The following is a 27,948-nucleotide window of genomic DNA, read 5'->3' on the forward strand; positions in this document are numbered from 1 at the left end:
TCAATTAAGAACATAAGAACATAAGAAGAGCCTGCTGGATCAGGCCAGTGGCCCATCTAGTCCAGCATCTTGTTCTCACAGTGGCCAACCAGGTGCCTGCGGGAAGCCCGCAAGCAGGACCCGAGTGCAAGAACACTCTCCCCTCCTGAGGCTTCCGGCAACTGGTTTTCAGAAGCATGCTGCCTCTGACTAGGGTGGCACAGCACAGCCATCATGGCTAGTAGCCATTGATAGCCCTGTCCTCCATGAATTTGTCTAATCTTCTTTTAAAGCCATCCAAGCTGGTGGCCATTACTGCATCTTGTGGGAGCAAATTCCATAGTTTAACTATGCGCTGAGTAAAGAAGTACTTCCTTTTGTCTGTCCTGAATCTTCCAACATTCAGCTTCTTTGAATGTCCACGAGTTCTAGTATTATGAGAGAGGGAGAAGAACTTTTCTCTATCCACTTTCTCAATGCCATGCATAATTTTATACACTTCTATCATGTCTCCTCTGACCCGCCTTTTCTCTAAACTAAAAAGCCCCAAATGCTGCAACCTTTCCTCGTAAGGGAGTCGCTCCATCCCCTTGATCATTCTGGTTGCCCTCTTCTGAACCTTTTCCAACTCTATAATATCCTTTCTGAGATGAGGCAACCAGAACTGTACACAGTATTCCAAATGCGGTCGCACCATAGATTTATACAACGGCATGATGATATCGGCTGTTTTATTTTCCCTGGCTCTCCCTGTCAGGTTCCTACCTGCTCGTGGTTACTGCCTGTCTCTAGGCACCACCAGGGACTCCACCAGTCCGGACTGTCCTTTTTTATGGTTTCTCTCCCCGCTCTAGCACAGATCTCAACAGATCCCCCTGCTAGGCAGCACCACCAGTCACGTCCTATAACCAGTAGTCCCAGAGACTCTGCCTGAGTCTCTCTATCAGGTTACCTCTGTGACTGAGTGCTAAAGCTGTCCCAATCCCTTTGATTTACTCAGACTGCTTGTGGTGTTATTCTTCCCTTCCCCGCTGCCACCATTTGTTATCCTTCAGCCTTGGTATTTACCTTACCCTCCCTTCTGGTCTGTGAAACCCCAGCCAAGGATCAGGCCTTTGGTAAACCAAAAGTATTTATTGAATAACAAAGATAACAAGATTTCTTTAAAAGGCACTTAAGCATATGGTTTCATCTAATACTAATCCGAACTCCACCCTCTCCTCACATCCACCAACTCTCCACACAATCTCCTCTCAAAACCCACCAAAACAACCCACTAACATTCACCACCACACAGATTCCACTGTCATTCTTCCTTTTATACTGTCAGCCATTTTAAACATTCAGCCAATCATCCAACATTCTACTGCCCATTCACTCCCCCTTCCTCTTTCATTCCACTTACCATGTATCTCCTAAACAACCAGCACTTACCATATATACACTAATAGAGGAACATCACAGGCTCCTGTGGAGGAAGGGTGGGATAAAAATTTCATTAAATTTTTCATTTACTCCACATCTTGCGGCAGTGAATAACTAACTGTAGGTGGGAGGCGTTCTGGACCCAAGCTGCTTTCTAAAGTTCGGGGTTTGTGGAAAAGGATGTGCAGAGAACGCAGGCAAGCAGAAAAGCAGCCTACAAACTTAGGTGCAGGCCTACAAGGACCAGAGAGTTTCCTGGAGAGATGGCACCCTCAGAAGGAACTTGAGGGATGGGGACTTCCCGGAAGGAGTGCTGGCTGGTGGCTGTCTCTGAGGGAGCTCTATCTCAGAGAAAGCTTTTTTCAGTTTAAAGTGAGTCAAGAGGAATCTATGACTGGCGCAAATGTTCTCCAAGATAAAAGGAGAACCGAAGATTATCCACGTAACTTCGTTGAGTTGCAGATAGCTGGATTTGATCAGGAATCCCCTGAGATAAGAAGGCATACCTGGCAACGGAAGACGGAGCTTGGATTTCCAACATGCTGTGCTGAAAGTAAGCGAGACGTTTTTTTTTCTCTTTAAAAACGTTTTTAACGAGCTAGCCTCCATCTGTCTAAATCTTATCTTGGACTTAAATTACTACCGTAAAAGAGGATTGTTTACTAATCAGCTAATTAAGAAACTTGGGTGAGTCACACTTTTTTTTTGTTTTGCATAAAGTTAAGGAAGAAGGGACCAATACAAAGAACTTGTTTTACTTTTTTTTTATATGACAAAAAGCTGGTTTAAATTTGGAATTATAAAGATTAAAACGAATAAGAGGCAACCTATTGGACAAGATAATTCGATTATTTGAAGGAAATATATCTGGGACTATTTTTTATTCCTTTCTATTTTGGATTATGTTTTTTTTTCAACGAATCTGCTGTTCGTGTATGTTATTAACTGCTGGACGCTGAGAACTGGATTTGTTTTACATTCTTGAACGTGCCGGAGATAAGAACTGTGTTGGCTAAGATCATACTAACAAGCCTGATTATATTAACTCTTTTGTTGTTGAGGAAAAGTAAGAAACAGTTTGCCTCTAAGTTTGGGAACATTGGTTAATAATAGAAAAGTTTTGCCTTTTAAAAATGACAACCAGGAAAACAGCCAAAGTTTTAGAGCGAAGTGTTTCAACTGATACACAGGAAGGAATAGACATGTTTCAGAAAATTATGGAGGGGTTTAATGACTTTAAACAAGAGATGAAACAGGACAGACAACAATTTAAAGATGAATTTCACAATATGAAAAAGGACTATAAAGATTTACAAGATCATATCAAAACAGAAGTGGGTGAGATTAAAAATAATATTGGGCAATTAACACAGGAAGTAAAAAATGTTAAAGATAAGGTGCAAACCTTAGAGAATAGAATTGATAGTGTAAATGTGGAATTAGAAAAAAATCTGGATTATTTTGCTGTTATGGAACTTAGAGATAAAGAATATTGCTTGAGATTCCGTGCAATTCCTGAGGAAACAGGTGAAGACATCAGAGAGAAAATTGTTACTGTCTTAGCAAAATCCTTGGAAATGAATGAAGACCGGATGGAATTTGAAATAGATACAGTTTACAGAATTAATTCCAGATATGCAACAATGAAAAAAATCCCAAGAGATGTACTTGTTAATTTTCTAAAAAAAAAGACTAGAAATATGGTATTGCAATATCATTTCAACAATGGCTTCAAAATTGATGGTAAAGAAATACTGGTGATGAAGGAAATTCCTATTAGACTTTTACGAAAGAGAAAAGAATATGCTTTCTTCACAGAAAAACTTAAACAATGTAAAATTCAATTTAGATGGGATGTTCCAGAGGGAGTGATTTTTACATTCAGACAACAGAAGTATTGATTAAATACTGTTCAAAAAGCAAGGGATTTCTTGAGAAAAGCTTCAAAAGATATGGAAGAAGATAAACTCAAAGACATGGATACAATTCCTGGGAAACAAAGTCAACAGAAACAGGTAGAAGAAGAAAAGGATGATGATGAATCAAAGGGAGCAACAGGTACAGACTTTTCTAAAATATATGCTTAAAAATGGATTACAAATATTTAACTTGGAATATAAACGGAGCTAATTTGGCGCAGAAGAGAAAGAAAGTATTTCATTATTTGAAAAAATTAAAATTGGATATAATTTGTTTACAAGAAACTCATATTAAGAAAAAAGACTCCAAATATTTAATCTGTAAAAATTTGGGCGAAGAATTTATTTCGGCAGGATCAAAAAAAAAAATGGTGTGGTCCTTTATATTAATTCACAATTGTCTCCTAAATTGATATTACTGGATGATAGTGGCAGATTTGTGGGAGCTGAAATTACCATACAGGGTACAAAAATTTTGATAGTGGGCATTTATGCTCCCAATGAAGATAAAACAAGGTTTTATACTGGACTTATGGAAAAATTATCAGAGTTTGTATATGATCATTGGTGTGTCATGGGTGATTGGAATGGGGTAATTTCACCAAAAATGGATAGACTTTCTGAGAAAAATATTAAAGAGACACAGGGCAAATTGCCGAAGATTTGTTTTGAATTGATGGAAAATTTGGAATTGGTGGATGCTTGGACACGTATAAATAATAATGCAAAGGAATTTACCTACTTTTCAGAAAGGTATAAAACATTTTCGAGGATTGATATGATTTGGATGTCTAAAAGTTTAGTGAAAGATATTTCCAAGATGGATGTATTACCAAAAACTTTTTCGGATCACAATCCAGTAATATTGACTTTAAAAAAAAAATCTTGGATTCAGATGGAGACTAAATGAATCTTTATTACAGAATGATAAAATAGTGCAGGAATGCAAGAAGAAATTAAAAGAGTTTTTTGAACACAATTTACATAAAGGGATCAATGAAAATATTGTTTGGGATACAAGTAAAGCATTTATGAGGGGATATTTTATTAAATGTAATTCTGAATTAAAAAAGAAGAAACAACAGAAAATGCAATTGATCTTGGAAGAAATAAAACAAAAAGAGGAAGAATTGAAAAAGAATCCAACTAAAGCTTCTACTGTAAATCAAATTAAAATGTTACAGAAACAAGTGTCAATGTTGACAGTTAGAGAAATTGAAAGGAAATTAAATTTTGCTAAACAAAGGACTTTTGAATTTGCAAATAAACAGGGGAAATTGCTAGCATATAAATTAAGAAAAGAACGACAAAAAAATCTTATTTTAAAGATACAAGAAGGAGATGAGATGTTGACAGACAATTTAAAAATCCAAAGGGTTTTTCATGAATATTATTCAACTTTGTACAAGTGTCAGGAAATTCCCTCCGAAAAAATAGAAGAATATATATCTAAACAGAATTTGCCTAAAATTACAGATTTTCAGAGACAAGCTATTAATGGTCCTATTACGTCAAGAGAAATATCTGACGCTATAAGTAAAATTAAATTAGGAAAGGCGCCAGGACCGGATAGACTATCAGCAATGTATTACAAATGCTTGGAGGAGGAACTTCTATTACCTTTACAGTACACAATGAACTCTATTTTGCAAGAAGGGAAGATACCGGATAGTTGGAAAAATGCCAATATAACATTAATACCTAAAGAAGAGCAGGATTTAACTAAAACAAAAAATTATCGGCCAATATCTTTATTGAATAATGATTATAAAATTTTTACAACAATTTTGGCCGAAAGAATGAAAATAATACTGCAACAATTTATTCAGGAAGATCAAGTGGGATTTTTACCTAAAAGACAATTACGTGATAACGTCAGGAATGTTTTGAATGTGTTGGAATATCTTGAACAACGAAATGATATACAAGCAGCCTTGATTTTTTTGGATGCTGAGAAAGCATTCGATAACTTGAATTGGAAATTTATGTTTAAGGTTCTAGAGCAAATGGACTTTGGAGATAATTTTATAAAATGGATCAGATCGATTTATACATCACAGAAGGCACAGATAATTATCAATGGGGATTTAACGGACTTATGTGAAATACAAAAGGGCACAAGACAGGGACGTCCACTGTCCCCTCTTTTATTTATTTTGGTTCTAGAAGTGCTGCTTAGAGACATAAGGCAAGACAAAAGGATTTCGGGAATAAAGATAAAAAAAGAGGAATATAAATTGAGAGCATTTGCTGACGACTTGATAATTGTACTAGAAAATCCCTTGGAAGGAATCAAAATATTGATGGATAAATTAGAAGAATTTGGATCATTAGCAGGATTTAAGATTAATAACCAAAAAACAAAGATGTTGGTGAAAAAATTATCTTTAAGGGATCAAAAAGAGTTGATGGAGAAGATAGATTTTAAAATAGAAGAAAAGGTGAAATATTTAGGTATCATTATGACAAATAAAAATTCAAAGTTGTTTCATAACAATTATGAAAAATTATGGTCAGAGATTAAGAAAGATCTGTTAAGATGGGACAAATTACAGTTGTCATTAATGGGCAGAATATCTGTAATAAAAATGAATGTATTGCCGAGAATGATGTTTCTATTTCAAACAATACCTGTCATATCCTCTGATTTACCTTTTAAACAATGGCAAAAAGATATTTCTAAATTTGTTTGGCAGGGGAAAAAACCAAGAATTAAATTTAAATTACTACAAGATGCCAAAGAAAGAGGAGGTTTGGGATTACCAAATTTGAGACTCTACTTTGCTGCTTGTTGCTTAGTCTGGATAAAAGAATGGATTGTATTGAGGAACAAAAGATTATTGGATTTGGAGGGTCATAACCTGAAGTGGGGATGGCATGGATATCTATGGTATGATAAAGTAAAAGTTAATGTGGATTTTAACAATCATTTTATAAGACGTCCTTTGTTGAAAATATGGAATAAATACAAAACAAGGTTTTTTCCGAAAATACCACTATGTGTTTCAAGTCAAGAAGCATTTTATAGAAGAGAAATGGCTGGAAAAGAGAAATGGTTAACTTACCAAGAATTATTAGAAAATGTGCATGGAGAATATATAATGAAAGAGAGAGAACAATTAATAAAGGAAGGATATAGTTCACAATGGTTTGCCTATTTACAATTGTTAGAAAGATACAAAATGGATAAAAAAATGTATGGGTTTGAAATAAATAAATCCGATTTTGAAGTAGATTTGTGTACAAATGATGAATGTATAATTGCAAAAATGTATAAATTTTTATTGAAAATGGATATGGAAGAAGAACAAGTAAAAGAGTGTATGGTCAAGTGGGCAAAAATTTTTGGTTATAATATACAAATGGATCAGTGGGAAAATATGTGGAAAAAAGGTTTGAAATTTACATTATGTTATAATCTTAAAGAAAATTTTTATAAAATGATGTATCGTTGGTATATGACACCAGAAAAGTTGTCAAAAATGTATAGTAATGTTTCTAATGTATGTTGGAAATGTAAACAACAAGAAGGATCTTTTTACCATATGTGGTGGTCGTGTAAACAGGCAAAATTATTCTGGGCACAGATAGGTAGGATGATGCAAAAAATTTTGAGGATAAATATTCAGTCAAAGCCAGAATTTTTTTTATTGGGCTTTATGGGTAAACAAAAAGAAAAGAAATATGGAAGAATAATATTATATATGATTACGGCAGCAAGATTATTATATGCACAAAAGTGGAAAATGGAATCAGTACCAACAATGGAAGAATGGCTATTGAAATTAATGGACTTAGTCGAGATGGACAAATTGACATGCCTTCTCAGAGAAAAAACGACAGATACATTTCTTAAGGAATGGAAGCCTCTTTTGGACTTTTTGTTGAAAGAAAAAAATGAAATGATGATAATGGGATTTGACGATTAATCAAGATAGACTATGGAAAAAAGAGAACTTTGTATGTTTTAGGGGTCAAGTTTGATATATATTATGTACCTATAGCTGATCTGTAACAAATTGGAAGTCAAGTTTTTTTTTTAATTATTTTTGTTGTATTGTTTTTGTTGTTTGATTTTGTTGTGTTTGTTTTATAAAAATTTGAATAATAAAAATTATTACAAAAAAAAAAAGAAGGAACTTGAGGGATGCAGATTTTGGGGACATCCCTACCTGACGGGCATGCAAAGACTCTCCATGTCCTGCACGATACAGCTTGAGCCTGTGTCAAAGAATCATCCATTTTGTTCAAAGTGTCTGGTCTCAGGATGTGTGTACTAGGCTTGCCAGGTTCAGGGCCTGAGACTGATCCTGTATCTTTAGAAGAGAAAGTCAGCCAAGTGCAGGTGTTCTTGCAACACTGTAATGGGAAAAACCACAAGGTGGAATTCTCCCTTCCCCCTGCACAACTTTTAAAGATACAGAAGACCTCTTGGTTGCCAGGCAAGCCTGTACTTGGCTGACTTTCTCTTCTCCGAAAGATACAGGATCAGTCTCAGGCCCTGAACCTGGCAAGCCTAGTGTGTACACACCTCCTTCTGCTCAAAGAGACCGCTGTAACTCCTCATAGGAGTAGAATTATGTTACAGGATCCACCCTGGTAAGAGGCCTGTGTTAAAGAGAACTAACTGGGTGCAAATCATGATTAACTTTCATTTTTGTATATTTGTGTGACAAAGCAGTAACTGAAAATGTTCATATTTGAAAATGGATATTCAGAGCAAACGTTCACTGGACCAGTTTGCTGGCGCCCAAACCTTTTTTAACTTATGCCAACAGTGATATAGCAAAAAGATATTAATTGTGGTCTTCACCTTATGCTGTTTTCTTTTGCCTTTTCCAAGTCTACAACCAAGCCCTGGTCACTCTCCCTGCACCAAAAGGGCACACTGCAGGGCTGGTGTTTTAAGGAGTAGCATTTATACACCAGTGTTTTACATGCTAATTCTTGTGGCTTCCTCTGTGTGTGTGTGTTGGAATTGAATTTTGCCCAATTTGGATTTGATACCAAATTTTCCATTAATTCGCTTATTCTCTATTGCTGTGGTTCACATTATGTAGCAATTTTCCACAGCTATTTTTATTTTATTTATTTAATATTGCATTTATATCCCCCCTTTCCTCCAAGGAGCTCAAGGTGGCGTACATCGTTCTGCTACCCCTCTATTTTATCCTCAGAACAACCCTGTGAGGTAGGTTAGGCTGAGAGACTGTGACTGACCCAAAGTCACCCAGAGAGTTTCATGACTGAGTAAGGATTTGAACCCTGGTCTCCCAGTCACCGGGCCCGGATGGCATCCACCCGAGAGTTCTCAAAGAACTCAAAGGTGAAATTGCTGATCTGCTAACTAAAATATGTAACTTGTCCCTCGGGTCCTCCTCCGTGCCTGAGGACTGGAAAGTGGCAAATGTAACGCTAACCTTCAAAAAAGGATCCAGAGGGGATCCCGGAAATTACAGGCCAGTTAGCTTAACTTCTGTCCCTGGAAAACTGGTAGAAAGTATTATTAAAGCTAGATTAACTAAGCACATAGAAGAACAAGCCTTGCTGAAGCAGAGCCAGCATGGCTTCTGCAAGGGAAAGTCCTGTCTCAGTAACCTATTAGAATTCTTTGAGAGTGTCAACAAGCATATAGATAGAGGTGATCCAGTGGACATAGTGTACTTAGACTTTCAAAAAGCGTTTGACAAGGTACCTCACCAAAGGCTTCTGAGGAAGCTTAGCAGTCATGGAATAAGAGGAGAGGTCCTCTTGTGGATAAGGAATTGGTTAAGAAGCAGAAAGCAGAGAGTAGGAATAAACGGACAGTTCTCCCAATGGAGGGCTGTAGAAAGTGGAGTCCCTCAAGGATCGGTATTGGGACCTGTACTTTTCAACTTGTTCATTAATGACCTAGAATTAGGAGTGAGCAGTGAAGTGGCCAAGTTTGCTGACGACACTAAATTGTTCAGGGTGGTTAAAACAAAAAGGGATTGCGAAGAGCTCCAAAAAGACCTCTCCAAACTGAGTGAATGGGCGGAAAAATGGCAAATGTAATTCAATATAAACAAGTGTAAAATTATGCATATTGGAGCAAAAAATCTTAATTTCACATATACGCTCATGGGGTCTGAACTGGCGGTGACCGACCAGGAGAGAGACCTCGGGGTTGTGGTGGACAGCACGATGAAAATGTCAACCCAGTGTGCGGCAGCTGTGAGAAAGGCAAATTCCATGCTAGCAATAATTAGGAAAGGTATTGAAAATAAAACAGCCGATATCATCATGCCGTTGTATAAATCTATGGTGCGACCGCATTTGGAATACTGTGTACAGTTCTGGTCGCCTCATCTCAGAAAGGATATTATAGAGTTGGAAAAGGTTCAGAAGAGGGCAACCAGAATGATCAAGGGGATGGAGCAACTCCCTTACGAGGAAAGGTTGCAGCATTTGGGGCTTTTTAGTTTAGAGAAAAGGCGGGTCAGAGGAGACATGATAGAAGTGTATAAAATTATGCATGGCATTGAGAAAGTGGATAGAGAAAAGTTCTTCTCCCTCTCTCATAATACTAGAACTCGTGGACATTCAAAGAAGCTGAATGTTGGAAGATTCAGGACAGACAAAAGGAAGTACTTCTTTACTCAGCGCATAGTTAAACTATGGAATTTGCTCCCACAAGATGCAGTAATGGCCACCAGCTTGGATGGCTTTAAAAGAAGATTAGACAAATTCATGGAGGACAGGGCTATCAATGGCTACTAGCCATGATGGCTGTGCTCTGCCACCCTAGTCAGAGGCAGCATGCTTCTGAAAACCAGTTGCCGGAAGCCTCAGGAGGGGAGAGTGTTCTTGCACTCGGGTCCTGCTTGCGGGCTTCCCCCAGGCACCTGATTGGCCACTGTGAGAACAGGATGCTGGACTAGATGGGCCACTGGCCTGATCCAGCAGGCTCTTCTTATGTTCTTATGTTCTTATCCTAGTCCAACACTCTAACCACTACACTACACCACACATTTCTTGAAAATGCCTCTAAAATATTGATATTAAGAACAGATCAATATTTCCTTTCATTTATCAATATTTTCTTTCAAAATATTATTTCCTTTAAAATTATTGCTATTTCCTTAAAAAATATCATTTTTTTTGTGAGGGAAAAAACAGATCAGTAAAAGCAAGATTCCCACGAGCAGGATCTGAGGGCAAGAGCATCACTCTCCTCTCTCACAGTTTCCAGCAACTGGCAGAGCACAGCCATTGTGGTTGTGATCCGACTGTTTACTTGGAAGCCAGCCCCACTGATTTCTGTGGGGATGTCTAGTCCCAGGTAAGTTTGCACAGGACTGCAGCCGTAATCACCATGAGGCATGATGAAAGAGGTCTGGAGAAATTAACCCTGCGAAGCCACTGCTACAGAATACCTGGCTATTGCCAGCAACATGCAGTGAACACTGGACTGAGGCAAACAGGAATCAAAACAGGCAATACCTGATACTAGGGGATTCCTCAGATTTCAACAACCATTTCCATTTTGTTTTAACAGCAAAAGCAGGAAAACGGTTTAAATAGAAGGCATTCCACACATTTTAACAATTTTTCTAGCATAGCCTTTTTTGCTTACTTATCAGCAAATGGGCAACAGGGCATCTCCCTTTCCTCATTTTCAGAGCTTCCACTGGCTACCTGCTGGCTTCTATCAGAGAGCAGCACTAGCAGGGGCTCTCCAGGCAATGCTGCCACTGAATCCATCTGGAAAGCAAGAGAGGTAAGAGTGTGGTTTGGTCCTGGGACTCACCATTTCAGCCTCTTCTCCCTCGTTGAGCAAAGTCTGGTGGCTCCCTCCATGATCTCTCCCCATGGGAGGCCGGCAGAGTTGGTCTGCTCAGGTTCTTCTCCAAGGACTGTTCAGGGCTAGCGTAGCAGGAGGAGCCCTTGCTAGGACTCCAGGGATGGGTCACTTTATATGCCAAGGAACCTTGCTAGACACACCTTTCCCCACTGATGCTGCAGACAGACAACTCCTCCCCATGGCGGCTTCAGGTAGGATGTACCTTCCTTCCATCCTTGTGCCTGGACCCAGTTACGGAGTGTCTTGGCAGACAGAGTGAGCTCTTCTGCTGGCTTTGGGGACAGGCCAACACGGGGAATGCTTCGCCTGGGGAGATTAGGGGATTTATCTGAGCTGCAGAATGTGCTTGACAGAAGTGGGAAAACAGGTATTCTTTGGTCTGCCTCTCTCTCTCTGTATATATGAATCTTGCCACATGCTGCAAAACTTTCCCAGTGTTTCAGAATTAAGAGAGAGACCTACGTGTCTCTATGCAGTGACTACCTCAGTGCCAACCTGCCTCGCCCAGCAGGGAAACTGATTGGGTGAACACCGCAGGGTTCTCTTGATTACAGTCAAGAGAATAGGCTTTTATTATCGCTGTGCCAATTTTTGAAAAAGAGTTTTCTGAAATCATTCTATTTTTGTAAAGTGTTTTTATTATTCCTATGAGAGCCAGTGTGGCCTAGTGGTTAAGGTGTTGGACTACGACCTGGGAGACCAGGGTTCGAATCCCCACACAGCCATGAAGCTCACTGGGTGACCTTGGGCCAGTCACTGGTCGCCATAAGTCGGAATAGACTTGAAGGCAGAACATACACACGCATACACATTTACTTACTATTCTTCCAGTAAGAAAAGCCGAGTAAACAGCCTTACAAAAATAAAGTAACAAATGATTTCAGTCGTAGTGCTCCCTATCCTGCCCCCCTTCTCTCCTCCCAGCCCCAGTCTCTTGATTGGCTCCAGTCCCCTCTTCCCTCCTGCAGAGTCCAACGGTAGATGGCATTAGAAACCCCAACCCTCACCATTCTGGAGACAACTGGGCTACCCTTGCCGCTCTGTGCGGTTAAGCTGAAGGAGAGGAGCTGCACGAATCCTCAGCCTCTGTGGTGCATGGCATTATTTTTGTGGATAGACCGATGGACAGGGGGGAAAGCACACCTGGGACAGGCACGGCAGCACCTGAGATGTCTGGGCATTTGCCTCCTGAATGTAGTAGTGGCCAAGGGGGTGCCTAAATGCCAATGGCAGAGTTCTCTAGTTGTCCATCTCTTGGTCTGCCCTTCAGTTCTTCCTGCTGGGGGAGGTTTCATTAAAGATTTCTCCAAAGGGAATCCCCTGTGACAGAGCAACCTTTCCCAGGGAAATGCTAGACTGGGGTACTTTGCCACATTCACCCCATAACGATACAGAACTCTTTCAAGACCTTTTTTATGCCAACATACTTGCATACCTATGCAGGTCTCTAATCTTCATTTTGATTAGTTAGTCATTTTAATGATTATTTTGTATTGTTTGTATGGTGTTCTATGTTTTATTGTATATTTTGTATGTTTCTTTATTTTATATGAATTGCCATTTATCTTAATGTTTATTCATAAAAACAAACTTTAAGTTGTTTTTATGAAAGTGTAGCCTGATCCCACCACGACCCATAGACTTATGAAAGTATAGACTGATGATCACTCCACGGACTACTTGGGGGAGAGGACACTTTGGCTTCCGAAGAGTTTTCTCCATGCGCTCCCCGAGGCGGAAGGGAGAAGAGGAGGAGCGGAGGGGGGGGAGGTGCTGCTGCTGCTGCTCCGAGATCGGGGGGCGGGGAGATCCAGGGCTTTACGTCAGCAGAGAGCCGATATACTTCCCGCGCCGGGGCCGCCTCTCTGTCCTCACGTGACCCCAATTAGATGTCACGGTGGAGCCCAAGAGAGGGGCTCTGCCCTCCCTTCTTGCTCTCTCGAGTCTCGGTTGGTCGGAAAGCGGGAAGGGGGGAGAGTTTTAAAAAACCTCCCTGCAGAACTTACGGCCTCTTGCAGGTCGGGGGCCCGAAGAAGAGGGGCTTACGACAGCCCTGCGGGGTAGTCCGGTGACCTCCCGCCATGCACTTTGCCCGAGGGACCTGCAGCGGCAGATGCAAGGAGAGGAGCGCCGACCTCTTTCCCTGCAGGCGCCTCTGCTGCCAAAGCTCCCTCCCCAAGCCCCCGTCCCTGAAACCAGCGCCCCAAATGGGCCCGGCAGCTGAGCGGGGCGTGGGTGTCACTCTTCGCTTTTTCCATAGGCCTGTGGCTCTATAGGCTGCGCTGACCGCGGTGCGGTGGAAGAGGGAACCAGAACTGGTGGGGAAGCTTTGTATTCAGTACCTTCACACCCGGGAATGGGCGGGCGCGGGAGAGAAAATAGTGCAAAGGCGGAGAGAAACACACAGGGTAACCTCTGGGCACGTGCAGAGTGCTGCCCTCACCCCCGTGGAGTGTGCTGTATGCTGCAGAGTCGATTCCTTCTCCCACCCATATTAGAGGGAGCCCCCCTGCTGGGTTTGGGATACGAGATGGGGGGAGGACATCCAGGGTGTCCCCCTCCAGAATCCCTAGAGGAGGGGGTGTTTGGAAAGAGGAGAGGCTCACCCACACGCACAACTCCCACCTCAAAGCGGCCGAAGGAGATAAACATCCCAACTGCACAGACGGAGCAAGAGAAACACGCAACAGCCCCCCCCCATGCTGTTGGAAGCTAACAAGGAAGGCATGGAGGGAACAACCTTCCCCATGATTTGTTCCCAGCCTCGGAGGTACACTGCCTTTGGCAATGGAGGTTCCTTTTAGCTCCTACGGACTATTCTGTAAACTTTTCATTTCACTTATTTATTTAAAACAATTCTATACTGTCCGTCAATTAAAAACTTCAGGACAATAAGGCAATACGAAGAAGGTCTGATGCATTTTCAAGTGGAGTGGGGTTGCTTTTCAAATGGGTTGCTGAGATTTGGGTCTTGGGCAAGAGGGTTTTTTCCTAATGGATTTTCCCTGGATTAAGTGGAGGGAAATACGGCTGTCATTTTGATGCCAGCAAATCATCATCATCAGTCAGGTTTCATTGAGTCTGTGGGCCGTGGTGGGATCAGTCTATCATTGCATAAGTCTATAACTCTATCCTTTCATAAGTCTATGGGTCTCAGGCGGTAGAGCCTGCCTCGGTGTGTCTCACTCAAACCGCTCCCCCTCCCCCGCCCGGAACCTTGGCGCCGCGCTCCGCCCTTGAGCGCCGGAGTGTTTTGGGCAACGGCAGGAGCGCGGCTGGTCTCGGCTGAGGGGAGCCTGGCTGGGCCCGAGAGAGGCCGCGGAGGAGGAGGAGACCACCGGTTGGCGCTGCCGCTTCCACCTTCCCCTGCCCGGAGGCGGCGGCGGCAGAAGGAGGATGTGGCGGGCCCGGGCGGCGGCCGCCTGGTGAGGAAGGAGCGCGGGAGCCCGAAGGCGGGAGGGGCGGGCCGGCGTCAGGCGGGCCCTGCCCATTCCCCACTCCGCGGAGGCCCCGAGGCGCGGCGCTCTCCCTCCGTCGTTGCCTCTGCACGTGGGTGGAGGGTGGCTCGGGGCGCGGCTCAGGCGCTGCCGGGGGGGAGTGGGAGGGAGCCTGGAGCGAAGAGCCGCTGCCAGCCACTCGCAGAGGGGGACAGAAAGGAAGGCGCCTTGTGGCGGGCCAGACCCTCGGTCCGTCTAGCTCAGTATTGTCTGCACTGACTGGCAGCGGCTCCTCAGGGCTGCAGTCTCAGGAGTCTCCCTGAACCCTTCCTGGAGATGCTGCCATTGGGGATTGAATCTGGGACCTTCTGCATGCAAAAACCGGAGGCTCTACCACTGAGCTGCTGTTTTCTTTAAAAAAAAGCAAGATTCTAGTCCTCATGGCTTTGAGTAAATACCAGCGTAGGAAGCTGGTGTATACTTAGTCAGACCATTGGTCCATCTAGCTCTGAATTGTCTGTGCAGACTGGCAGCAGCTCTCCAGGGCTGCGGTCTCAGGAGGGTCCGCAAACCCTACTTGGAGATGCTGACATTGGGAATTGATCCCGGGACCTTCTGCATGCAAAGCAGATGTTCCATCGCCATAACGTTGCAACCCTTGAGCCAGAGTCTGAACACAGGCCGGCCTGGTCACAGTATGGCCCCTGGACCTAAGCGTGGACACCAAGGGCCACCCTGTAGAAGGAAATGCTTTAAGGTTAGACTGGAAGGTTGGCATCAGGAATGTGCACTGGATCAGGCCAGTGACCCATCTAGTCCAGCATCCTGTTCTCACATGGCCAACCAGGTGCCTGTGGATAAAGTTATGCATGGCATTGAGAAAGTGGATAGAGAAAAGTTCTTCTCCCTCTCTCATAATACTAGAACTTGTGGACATTCAAAGAAGCTGAATGTTGGAAGATTCAGGACAGACAAAAGGAAGTACTTCTTTACTCAGCGCATAGTTAAACTATGGAATTTGCTCCCACAAGATGCAGTAATGGCCACCAGCTTGGATGGCTTTAAAAGAAGATTAGACAAATTCATGGAGGACAGGGCTATCAATGGCTACTAGCTGTGATGGCTGTGCTCTGCCACCCTAGTCAGAGGCAGCATGCTTCTGAAAACCAGTTGCTGGAAGCCTCAGGAGGGGAGAGTGTTCTTGCACTCGGGTGCTGCTTGCGGGCTTCCCCCAGGCACGTGGTTGGCCACTGTGAGAACAGGATGCTGGACTGGCCTGATCCAGCAGGCTCTTCTTATGTTCTTATGTTCTTATGATAGCTCACAAGCGGGAACTGAGCACTAATGGTATGAGGTTCGACTCTAGGTCTCCCACGTCCAAGAGCAGTATTCCCAGTATTGGAGCATCCTGGCCACCTTTCACCTCTGCAGTGAGGAAGTAGTTTTAAAAGCTTACTCATCTGAGCTCATGTTGCTATGGCATCTGTCATCTTAGCCAACAGTTTCTTCCAATGCATAATTAAAAACACCTGTTCTTGTTTCTGTGGCTATTGAATTGGCAGTTTTACAAAGACTTTAATCCCATTGTGATGCTCTTGTGTGAAGAGTTTGAACTCTGTTGCAATCTCACTTTAAAATGCTGACTCACTTGATCCCATGTTGCTGTCAGACTTTCACTAAGGCTTGGGTGATGACACTGTGGCATGTGATCTCTGTTCATAAGCAGGAGACAGATGAGAAGGTTCGCACAGATTCAGTGATTTTCACAGTCGCATGCCATTGTTTGTTGGTGCAGCAAGTCTTGGCCTGTACTCTGTTCTCAACATCCATCCCTGTGACCTGCTTCTGGAAGTCCCATGCTACCTCTTCGGAAGTGGCAGCTGGTGATTAGAGGATAGCCGGGGTGGCTCAGAGTGGGATGCTGATGTGCAGGGTCTGTCTGGGTTGGGTAGCTCTGTGGTGGGAGACTAGAATCTTGAATGAGGCCAGAATGGCCCTGAATGTGTAAGCAAGCTCTGTGTCTTCTCCTTCAGCGTTTTCTGTCGAAATCGAGCAAATGGGACCTATGGAGCAAGAGCGAAGTCGCCACTGCAGAAACTGCATCTTGTTTCCCGAAGTATTCATCATTCCTGCAATCCTGTTTCCAAATTTCAAAGGCTGCCATTACGAATCTCAGTACAGCAGTTCTCCATTCTTAATCATTTTCCCTTACGCAACAGCAAACTTCTCCTCGTAAAGTATGGATCCCAACCCCAGAGGACCTTTTGGCTAGCTAGAGTGGCTTCAAGGCTTCTAAAACTTCGCTATATTGTCTTAGGATCTGCTGTGGGTGGTGGCTACACAGCCAAAAAGGTACCTAGACCTGCTGTGATGACACAGTGGTCTGTGTGTTCTGTCCTGTGTGTTGTCAGCATCTGATATTGGTGCAGTGACTCTAGGGTTATGACTTGAGGGTGGACGGTGCAGTTGTGGCTCTAGGGCAGTGGTTCAAGACACTTTTTCTAGAGCAAAGATTTTGAAAAACGGTCATTTATCTTAGCTAAGTTAGGCTAAAACACATATTAAAATAAAATAAAAAATGAACAGTATTTTTTCAGGGGGAGCAAGAGCATATTTTGGAAAGCCAAGGGCTGCTGGCAGTGGAAAAGGTTAAGAACCACTGCTCTTGGGACTCTAGGGTTACATATACAGAAGAAAGATAACAGTACAAAAGCATACCAAGCAAAACTCAATACAATAAATAGAGCAATACAATAACAATCGTATTTCTTGCCTTTTCTTGTCCAATAGAGCCTAGAAGGGAAGGCAGGAAACAGCGCCTGGCCTTCTGTTTGCTCCATGCCCAGTATGGCTAGAAGACGGGGAACCCTCCAGAGTGATGGTGCCACTCAGGGCTGTGGAGTCGCAGTCGTGGAGTCGGAGGCAATTTTGGGTGGAGTCGGAGTCGGTAGAAATGTACCGACTCCGGCTTCAAAATAAATTTTGATTGACAAATTTTTTAAAATAGAAATTCACAATGTCAAAGAAGCTTCCCATGAAGTCAGCTGTATTTGAGCATTTCACCATAACTCAGGATGGAAAACATTTTGTGTGTCAGTGTACGACACAGGACCCAGAGGAAGACAAATGCTGCGATGCCAAGATCAGCGCATATTCAGGCAGCGATAAAAATGCTCCTAGGAGAGCTTCCAATTTAAAAAGACATTTACAGCCCTTTCCAGGGCTGTGGAGTTGGAAGCAATTTTGGGTGGAGTCGGAGTTGGACAGTAGAAAAATAGAGGAGTCGGAGTCGAAGGTTTGGCGTACCGACTCCACAGCCCTGGTGCCACTTCCTTGGATGGGGGAGCTTCCCTCCCCTTTTGTTCCATGCTGTAGTGGCAGCTCCTAATGGGATGCCCTGCAGAGAGCGACTTCTCCGTGTTTTTGATGGCAGTGGAATCATGAGAGATGTGGAGAGGTTCAAGGTGGGAAGGGGAAAGCTTTTGTATTCTCTGTCTTAATCGCTCCCTGAAATGGACATACATCAGGATTGGAACAGCTGAATAAGCAGGTTATTCTCATTGCCGCAGGTTATTGAGATTGGAAATAGCATACGTGGCTGATCGATGATCAGGAAATGACATTGAGAAAAGATTTATCAAGGGCTACAAGTTGTGATGGCCAAAAATGAAGCCTCTGTGTGATGTGATATACTGCTGTTCTATTTTGTGTATGAATCTTCCTCTGGTTTGGCCACATTTAGTGGACATAATGCAGTATTAACTGGGCTGACAGGACTACCTCACCTGGCAATTCTAGCTCTTGATTTGATTTGCAGCTTTTCCTGCAACACAGCTCACAACAGTAGCTCACAACAGTTGCAAAGCGTTGAAAATCTAAACAACATTTGTGTCAATAATTTTGGTCATATAAAAACATCATATCAGTAAAGCAAAAGTAAACAATCTAGTAAACAATTGTTTTGCACTTTAGTGCAAACACATAATAATTCAAAACAGTTTATCAGAAGTTGTTGTTGAGTTCTGGTTGACAAAATTCCTCTGGGAAGGGGCTTCCTGGCCTGGTGCAGGTAGACAAGGTTCTGTTTGATTTTGGTTTTCTTCTCAGCAGCAGAAAGAACAGTCTGCTGCCGCCATCTAGGCAGCAGCTTTTATTATTTGAAGCGCAGAGGAGGCAGGGCTGGTCGGCTGCTCTCACTCAGCCCCAAATGAAGAGCACAAGGACCAGTTGTATGGAGTTCAGTAATAGGCCAATTAACTAGAAGGAGGTGGGCCCCATAAGGTCAGCCCCAACCCAGAGATCTTTGTTCACCATATCCTGGTAACACACATCTGTCAGCTTTGCATATGGAGTTCCTGGTCTCAAAAGACAACTTGGAAAATGAATTGGCAATAACTTAATACACCGTTGTAACTGACCATACATCTGATTTTTTTAAATAGAGGTTCTATAACAAGTCAGTAAAGGAGAGAATCATTGTGTACATTGCAGATTTGCAGTTTTTTATTTGTTGTAATAGATGCAGATGCTTATTGATATCTTTCTGTCTTTTATATTAGACATATGACCAATGGAAAGACATGTTGCCAGATCTCGGCGAGTACAAGTGGATTGTTCCTGACTTCGTATGGGAAATTGATGAATATATTGACTTCGGTTGGTGCTCACTTTCTGTTTTGCTTCTAATATCACGTTTTTGCAGAACTTGGGTATCATATATACTGATGGATGTGCGTCATTCCTTTTTCTGGAACAGCTTTTAAATAGATTTCAAAAGATGGAAAGTTTTAATTGCTTTAGACTCCCTGGATGTTTGCCATGTGCCAGTCCAAAAACTTGCATTTTGTATTCTGTGGACACTTTGTGACAGAACTCTTGTGTTTATAGCATCAACTCTCATCCTCTTGCCAAAGCTCTGTGTGGTTCATGCTAGAAGACATGATACTAAAATAGCAATAAAACAATGAAATCCCACTCTTTTTAAAGTAGCAAGTCCATAAGCACAGGTGGCTTTAAAAGTTGGGGAAAAGGAGTAACCAAGGCAGATCGATTGTAGTTTGGCTTAGAGTCATGGCCTAGCACTGGATGTGTGCTCTCCTTGCCTGGGCTGGGCGCTTTGCTGTGCCCTTCTCTGGCTCTAGCATCAGAGCAAATGAAGTTCCTCTTGGCAGCAGGGCTGGGTCTGCCTCTACTGCTGCAGAGAACTGCCCCCTCTTCTAAGAGGACACTTTGCTCACCCTCCACCTTTTCCCCTACGACAAATCTGCAGTGTTTCCCCAGCTGAATTTATACTTCCCAACCTGAGAGCCTTTGTTTCCCTCTTCCGAATGTCTCCCTGGGTTCAGTTTCCCTAGGATCTTGCAGCCCTCCTGTGTTCAAGCAGGATGCCAGGAAGCCAGAGTTTCCCCAGGAGTTACTAGGCGACTGCTAAGCATATTTTCTGTCGCATGACAAGTATGAGGAATTGGAATCGACTGATTTGCTGCCATCTGCTTAGAAACAAATAAGCCTAGACTTCTTGGTGCAGGTGACAGACTGTTTGTAACAATTTCAGGAATCAGGGAATTCTTCCAGACCTGTGGGTATATTGCTTGTAATTGGCTCCCAGGAGGACTGGGTTCAACTGTGGACATTCCTGAAGCCACCACTATCTTTCAGCTTCCGATTCCCATTTGTAAAATGAGTTGCAGCAAGATACCTCGCAGAATATGTTAAAAATTGTGAAGTACTTATATCGGAAATATTGTATTTAAAAGCTGACAGTGTCCCATAAAATGCTGAAACGATTCTAATGTCTGCATGTTTTTAAAGGGCTTTCTGCATACCATGAAGGTATGATGCATCATTTAAGAAATAACATAGAAATCTTCCATAGTAGAACTTGTATATCATGAAATTTTGAACATAGCAGCCCATGTTACGGCTAAGGAGATGACAGCTAGTTCTTGCTACCTAAAAAATCCAGAGGCGCTAATTTTTCCCCCTTTTCCTAGAAAAAATTTCAAAAGCTCTTCCTGATTCAGAAGACTTTGCTAAGCTGCTTCCTGACTTTGACAAGATTGGAGAGAGCTTCAGATCACTGTCGGGTTTCTTCACTCCTGGTAAGGGGATTTTTCATCTGGTTTAGCTATGCAAAATATACTGAGATCCAGAAAGCTAGAAAGGAATGACTTTTTTCATTTTTCAACCCTCTTAATATGTAGGATCTTTTTTTGTAGTAGGTAAGTAGTATCTGCAACAAAATGTTTCAGTTGCTCCTGTTCTAGCCAACCTCTTCCAGGATATTCCATTCCATTCTCCCCTCACCCACCCCCATTTTTCTGTCCATCCATCCCCCAACAACAACAGTCAGCATTCCATACTCACTGAGCATGCTTAGTTCTTGTGGGGCAGTTTTGGTATCTCCCCCCCCCCCAAAAAAGAAAGTTTTTTTAATACTTTGCAAACCGTGGGGGTCTCCCTAAGCGTACTTTTAGGTAGATTGTGCTGTTTTGCCTATAAAAGGATCCACACTTGGATAATGAGTTTGCTGTCAGTATACAGGATGTGCCTGGAGCCTTCTCCAATCCCTTGTCTGTTTTTTTATTTGTCTTTGGCTCGTGCTCTCTCTCTCTCACTCTCCTTTCTCTCTGTCTCTCTGACACACACTCCAGTTCTGTTGCTTGCTATGGAAGGCCAAAAGACTGGATTCTCTCATTGGCTTTTAGGTGTCTGGCCCCATTTTGCAATAGGTCAGTTCCTGCTTATGAGTATGTCTCTGCCCACAAGTCCAGGCTTTTTTCCTTCTCACTGAGCTTGAGCTTTGTTTTCTGCTGACCAGCTTCTGATAATCTTGACACCTGCTGCAATGCACCCTTTCTGGTGATCTTTACCATTTTCATGGTTTTGGACTGAATTGTCACTCAGCAATGTGCAGTTCCACCCTGGGCAGTTAGATCATTTATATAAACATGAATGTCTGAATGTATTACCACAGGTGGGCAAAAGGCTTTTCTGGTTTAGTAGTGGCTGTTGGAGATTTTCAGGGCTCTATGATTGCCCCCTCCCCCATGCTATAACACCAGAAGCAGTTTCCATCGTATTGAGCCTTTGCCACATTTAACAAGCTCCTGCCTATCTCACTGGGGCCTTTCTAGTCTTTGGATTTGGAAGCTTCTGTGGTACTACACAACTCAGCAGGAACCAGATAAGGGTCTCTCTCTGTAATCTTTCATCGCTATTTGCATTGTCCTTACAAATTGCTTTTTGTGCAGGCGGGTGGTATCAAGCAGCAACTCTAACTGGGTCTGAATGGAAAAGATATAAGAAACTAATGACAAGTAGATGAGATCCTCCTATGTGCTTTTAGTTTTTTAAAAATTGGAATGTAATTTTTACTTCATTGTGAATTATTTCCAATCCACCTGTCTGTATCTGCTGGCTTGCCACGTTTGGTAAGTTTGCCATTGTGTCTGTGTGGCCCTTGCAGTGTATGAGACCAGAATGTCTCACATTTGCTTTGCCATTTGTTTGTATTTATAATTTCTATTTCCCCTTTTTTTGCTGGTTTTCCACAGGTTACAATTTGATTAGTGAAGTCATAGGAGCTTCTGATCTACTTCTCTTGTTAGGTGTGTAAAAAGCACTTTTTTTACTGCCCCTTAACATTCCTCTCCATTGTAAAAAATGGTAATTTACTGTACAAAGAACATGCTAGCAAGCGTTGGAAGGAAATTCATCAATTAAGATGGAATACTTTAATTTTTATGATTTGGGAACACTGCAGGACTGGTCTGCTAAGTAAGATGGCTTTTTTCTAATGTGCTGTTTTTCAGTTTAAGAAAACAAAATGCCTGAGGGAGAATGGAATCAGTGCTTCATGTGTGTCCTTCATTTTAAAACCTTCATTTGTTTGCATAAAGGAAAATATTCTGCTGAGGAGTTTCTGCCAGTCTGTGCCCAGTGACTGATTGCAGTCCCTGCCCCTTCCATATTGAGGCAGTTGATTCACCCCTGCCTGCCTGCCTTGATGGTGGGCATTTCACTAGTCTGGCAATGAATACTTGCTCTGTCAGCAGAAATATTTGCTGAGAATCTAGCTGAAGATGGCTATAGTGGCGTTGTCATTCTCTCTGCTGCACTGCACATTCATTACCACCACAAATGAGCAAGTCCTGCTGTAGATCTCATTGTGTCTGTGGGCAAGAGAGATTCCAGTGTGCCGGGGAGACGCTCGTAAAAAAAAAGGTCTAGACTGGCATTAAGATTAGACAACCTGCTGTTTAGATAAAGTGCCTTTTCTTTGTTCACAACGTGTGCCACATTGTGAGAGTCCTTCCGCTTCCTTCCTAGGTTCTTCAGGGGATACGGCATTCAGAGCTACAGACCAGGGACGTGAGAATGAGAAGCAATATAAGAAGGTAAGCTTTGAAACAGAAATGCTCAACTGTGCAGGAAACAGACGTAGGAAAACTAGAGCTACAGCTTCCATCATCCCTGGCCATTGACCGTGTTGGCTGGGGCTGACAGGAGTTGAAATAACATCTGGAGGGCCACAGGTTAGCCACCCCTGATATGGACAGATATTTGGGGTGTGTTCCAAGTTGGGAATCAATGGAATGTGTTTGCTTTCAAAACTTCGACTTTAGTGTATAGTGCAGTTTCTAACCATCATTGACTAAACCTAGAGTTCTCAAATTGTCAGAACATAAGAACATAAGAAGAGCCTGTTGGATCAGGCCAGTGGCCCATCCAGTCCAGCATCCTGTTCTCACAGTGGCCAACCAGGTGCCTGGGGGAAGCCCGCAAGCAGGACCCGAGTGCAAGAACACTCTCCCCTCCTGAGGCTTCCGGCAACTGGTTTTCAGAAGCATGCTGCCTCTGACTAGGGTGGCACAGCACAGCCATCACGGCTAGTAGCCATTGATAGCCCTGTCCTCCATGAATTTGTCTAATCTTCTTTTAAAGCCATCCAAGCTGGTGGCCATTACTGCATCTTGTGGGAGCAAATTCCATAGTTTAACTATGCGCTGAGTAAAGAAGTACTTCCTTTTGTCTGTCCTGAATCTTCCAACATTCAGCTTCTTTGAATGTCCCCGAGTTCTAGTATTATGAGAGAGGGAGAAGAACTTTTCTCTATCCACTTTCTCAATGCCATGCATAATTTTATACACTTCTATCATGTCTCCTCTGACCCGCCTTTTCTCTAAACTAAAAAGCCCCAAATGCTGCAACCTTTCCTCGTAAGGGAGTCGCTCCATCCCCTTGATCATTCTGGTTGCCCTCTTCTGAACCTTTTCCAACTCTATAATATCCTTTCTGAGATGAGGCGACCAGAACTGTACACAGTATTCCAAATGCGGCCGCACCATAGATTTATACAACGGCATGATGATATCGGCTGTTTTATTTTCAATACCTTTCCTAATTATCGCTAGCATGGAATTTGCCTTTTTCACAGCTGCCGCACACTGGGTCGACATTTTCATCGTGCTGTCCACTACAACCCCGAGGTCTCTCTCCTGGTCGGTCACCGCCAGTTCAGACCCCATGAGCGTATATGTGAAATTAAGATTTTTTGCTCCAATATGCATAATTTTACACTTGTTTATGTTGAATTGCATTTGCCATTTTTCTGCCCATTCACTCAGTTTGGAGAGGTCTTTTTGGAGCTCTTCGCAATCCCTTTTTGTTTTAACAACCCTGAACAATTTAGTGTCATCAGCAAACTTGGCCACTTCACTGCTCACTCCTAATTCTAGGTCATTAATGAACAAGTTGAAAAGTACAGGTCCCAATACCAATCCTTGAAGGACTCCACTTTCTACAGCCCTCCATTGGGAGAACTGTCCGTTTATTCCTACTCTCTGCTTTCTGCTTCTTAACCAATTTCTTATCCACAAGAGGACGTCTCCTCTTATTCCATGACTGCTAAGCTTCCTCAGAAGCCTTTGGTGAGGTACCTTGTCAAACGCTTTTGAAAGTCTAAGTACACTATGTCCACTGGATCACCTCTATCTATATGCTTGTTGACACTCTCAAAGAATTCTAATAGGTTACTGAGACAGGACTTTCCCTTGCAGAAGCCATGCTGGCTCTGCTTCAGCAAGGCTTGTTCTTCTATGTGCTTAGTTAATCTAGCTTTAATAATACTTTCTACCAGTTTTCCAGGGACAGAAGTTAAGCTAACTGGCCTGTAATTTCCGGGATCCCCTCTGGATCCCTTTTTGAAGATTGGCGTTACATTTGCCACTTTCCAGTCCTCAGGCACGGAGGAGGACCCAAGGGACAAGTTACATATTTTAGTTAGCAGATCAGCAATTTCACATTTGAGTTCTTTGAGAACTCTCGGGTGGATGCCATCCGGGTCCGGTGATTTGTCAGTTTTTATATTGTCCATTAAGCTTAGAACTTCCTCTCTCGTTACCACTGTTTGTCTCAGTTCCTCAGAATCCCTTCCTGCAAATGTTAGTTCAGGTTCAGGGATCTGCCCTATATCTTCCACTGTGAAGACAGATGCAAAGAATTCATTTAGCTTCTCTGCAATCTCCTTATCATTCTTTAGTACACCTTTGACTCCCTTATCATCCAAGGGTCCAATCGCCTCCCTAGATGGTCTCCTGCTTTGAATGTATTTATAGAATTTTTTGTTGTTGGTTTTTATGTTCTTAGCAATGTGCTCCTCAAATTCTTTTTTAGCATCCCTTATTGTCTTCTTGCATTTCTTTTGCCAGAGTTTGTGTTCTTTTTTATTTTCTTCATTCGGACAAGACTTCCATTTTTTGAAGGACGACTTTTTGCCTCTAAAAGCTTCCTTGACTTTGCTCGTTAACCATGCTCGTTCTCAAGGAGAACGAACCTCCTTGAGTTAAGAAAAACTTTGTTTCATTTTCTAACATTCGCTATTCTCAGCTGGGTAATTATGCTTTAGAAATACATCAATAAAACCATCAAGGTAAAGTTTCCAGTTAAACTTATTATTTATTATTTATTTATTAAGTTTATATCCCACCCTTCCTTCCACAAGCATTGTGTACAAAGAAACAAAAAGTAATTCCCACCTACGTATCCTATGTTATTAAATGCCAGCCTATGCAGGGTGAATCTTTCAGCACTCCCAGGAAATGCTTGAGCTCAGACATAGGTAAGTTTCCAAAGGAAGGGAGTCCTGCAGTTGCAGCACAGCAGCTATCTGTGATGCCTTTGCTGTGTGGGCTTGATGCATTGATGGTAGAATCGAGGGGGTGCCCTTGGTCAGTCTTAATTATCATGATGGAATGTAGTGGAGGAGGCAATCTAAGATATGAAGGGCGCAAGCCATTCCAGCTTTTATAGATTAAGAAGCGGGCTAGAGGTCACAGGGGCTAATGTTGTCACGTGTGCAGAAAGATAAGTCTCAGCAAAGTGAACATGATTTTTTTGTAGCAAAGACCTGATGACTATTTACAGAACAACCCTTGTAATGGCAAACCACCCAGCTCTGAGTCTCGTGCTACCTCATTAGGTGTGGGCCCTCTGCCCAACAGATAGTTTCAGGCAATATGTATGATTACATTTGTGGCCTGATATTTTTTTTATCCATATTTAGTGCATCAAGCCAATGGAAACAATAATGGACACCACCTCTACAATCTCATTTATGCAGCAGAAACGGAGTTTATTTTATTTTTTATTTTAGTATTATGATTGTCTCCCACCTTTCCTCCTCTAAGGAGCTGAAGGTGGCATACGTGGTTCTCCTCCCAATTTTATACTCACAGCAAGGGGCTATGACCAGCACAAGGTCACCCAGAGGGCTTCCTGGCAGAGGAGTAGGGATTTGAACTCTGGTCTCCTCAAGTCCTGGTTGAGCAACGCTAACCACTTAGCTGTTTCCACTCTTCGTGAAGGCCGCCTAATATGAATAGCTCTTGTGGCATAGCCAGTGAAATCTCAAACTTCACTTCCATATTATTCTATTTTGCTAAAAGGGCAAACAGCCCAAAGACCTTTACTCGGTTCTGGATTTTTGGGTCACCTTGGCCTTCCCAGCCTGTCACCTCCGTGTCTTGGCACTAAACTGCCAAGGAGAGAGTAAGTCTCTGGGCACTTGCTTTGCTTTCTTAAAATAACTCATCCACAAGTGTGCAGCTGCACATTTATCTGCATTGTCATCCTTTTTCCTGGATACTGTCTGCATACCTGGAAAAGCAAGTCTGGTCTGCTGATAAGATTTTGTTGCTGTGATGTTGGATTTTTAACTGCTCTGTATTCATTTATATTCGCACATATATTGTTTTTATATCTGGATTTTGATTTTATTTTGTTTTTGAAAGCCATTTTGGCAGAAAAGCAGCTTTTAAAATGCCATATATCTATATTGCCTAAATTATCCTTCCATGGCTACAGCTCTGAAGTCAGTCCAGTGCTGAAACTGATGGATTAAAGCAACCAATATTAGTCCATCTGAAAGGCTGCTTATAAGAAATTGCCTGACACGTCAGTCCATCAAAGAGGCAAATGTACATTAAATCTGAGTGATGCATCTGAGCAAATGGAAGAGACCGCAAAAATTCCTCATCAGTTTTACAGTCTTTTATGAAACAATTAACAGATATTCTTCTTGCATACCTTAAAAGCTTTACATAAGAAGATCCCTGTAGCTGGATCAGGCCAAAGGGTCATCTACACCATCATCCTGTTCTCACAGTGGCCAACCAGATTCCCCCATGAGAAGTCCCAAAGCAGGACCTGAGTGCAGCAGCAACACCTCCCCACCTCTGATTCCCAGCCATTGGCATTTAGAGGTATACTGCCTCCGATAGTGGAGGTAGTAAGCAGCCATCATGACTGCTAAGCCTTTGATAGCCTCATCCTCATTAATGAAGTCAATCAGCAGTAGCCTAAATAACAAAGATGAGAGATGATGTGCTACCTTTGGAAAAGTAATAAAGTAGTGACCCCTTATATTTGCTCCTAGAGAGTTTGCAAAGGTGTTTGCTTCTTTCTAAGGGAGAAAGGAAATACTATGTGCTTCCCCAAGAAACTAACGCATGCTTCAGTCAAGTGGAAGTTGCTGAGTCATAAATGCATGGCTACTTTCTTCTGGGTTGCACACCTAATCTGTGTGGAAAACTGCATTTTAGCATGAGTTCCCTTGTGCTGTGTTCACTCTTCGCCTTCTCTCTGGCCCCACAGCTAAGTTAAGGTAGCCGCCACCAGCAGTGCTCGGAAAGGCTACAGACTGTGTACAAATTGTACCAACTTTCATTCTGTCTTTTTGTAAGCCCCCAGTTGCTTTTTGCTTTAAATGGTTACATTCTTTGTTTGTCCTTGTGAAACTGCATAATTTGTCTTTGCACTTTACAGTTTACTGGGTAAATTCTGTTGCAGAACTTTCCCAGTC

General features: G+C 42.6%; 2 protein-coding genes across 5 annotated transcripts in view; one reads left to right on the top strand and one right to left on the bottom strand.

Moving 5' to 3' along the window:
- LOC133389730 (probable cation-transporting ATPase 13A4) overlaps nt 1–11,203 on the bottom strand; it is a 69,855-nt gene extending 58,652 nt beyond the window's left edge. Inside the window, 1 exon segment of the mRNA XM_061637756.1 lies at nt 11,095–11,203. Within this exon segment, the coding sequence (XP_061493740.1) occupies nt 11,095–11,157 (63 nt within the window). The 5' untranslated portion in view covers nt 11,158–11,203.
- Nucleotides 11,204–14,319: 3,116 nt separating this feature from the next.
- OPA1 (OPA1 mitochondrial dynamin like GTPase) overlaps nt 14,320–27,948 on the top strand; it is an 83,566-nt gene continuing 69,937 nt past the window's right edge. For 2 of the 4 annotated variants that reach the window (XM_061637638.1, XM_061637640.1), the window contains exons 1-5: nt 14,321–14,573; nt 16,619–16,937; nt 19,145–19,241; nt 20,579–20,686; nt 22,917–22,984. In XM_061637638.1, the coding sequence (XP_061493622.1) occupies nt 14,545–14,573; nt 16,619–16,937; nt 19,145–19,241; nt 20,579–20,686; nt 22,917–22,984 (621 nt within the window). In that variant the 5' untranslated portion in view covers nt 14,321–14,544. Of the gene's footprint in view, nt 14,574–16,618; nt 16,938–19,144; nt 19,242–20,578; nt 20,687–22,141; nt 22,196–22,916; nt 22,985–27,948 lie in introns of all 4 variants that reach the window. The other 2 variants (XM_061637637.1, XM_061637639.1) reach the window with 2 other exon arrangements.

This window comes from Rhineura floridana, chromosome 7 (genome assembly GCF_030035675.1).
Source record: "Rhineura floridana isolate rRhiFlo1 chromosome 7, rRhiFlo1.hap2, whole genome shotgun sequence".
Lineage (NCBI taxonomy): Eukaryota > Metazoa > Chordata > Lepidosauria > Squamata > Rhineuridae > Rhineura > Rhineura floridana.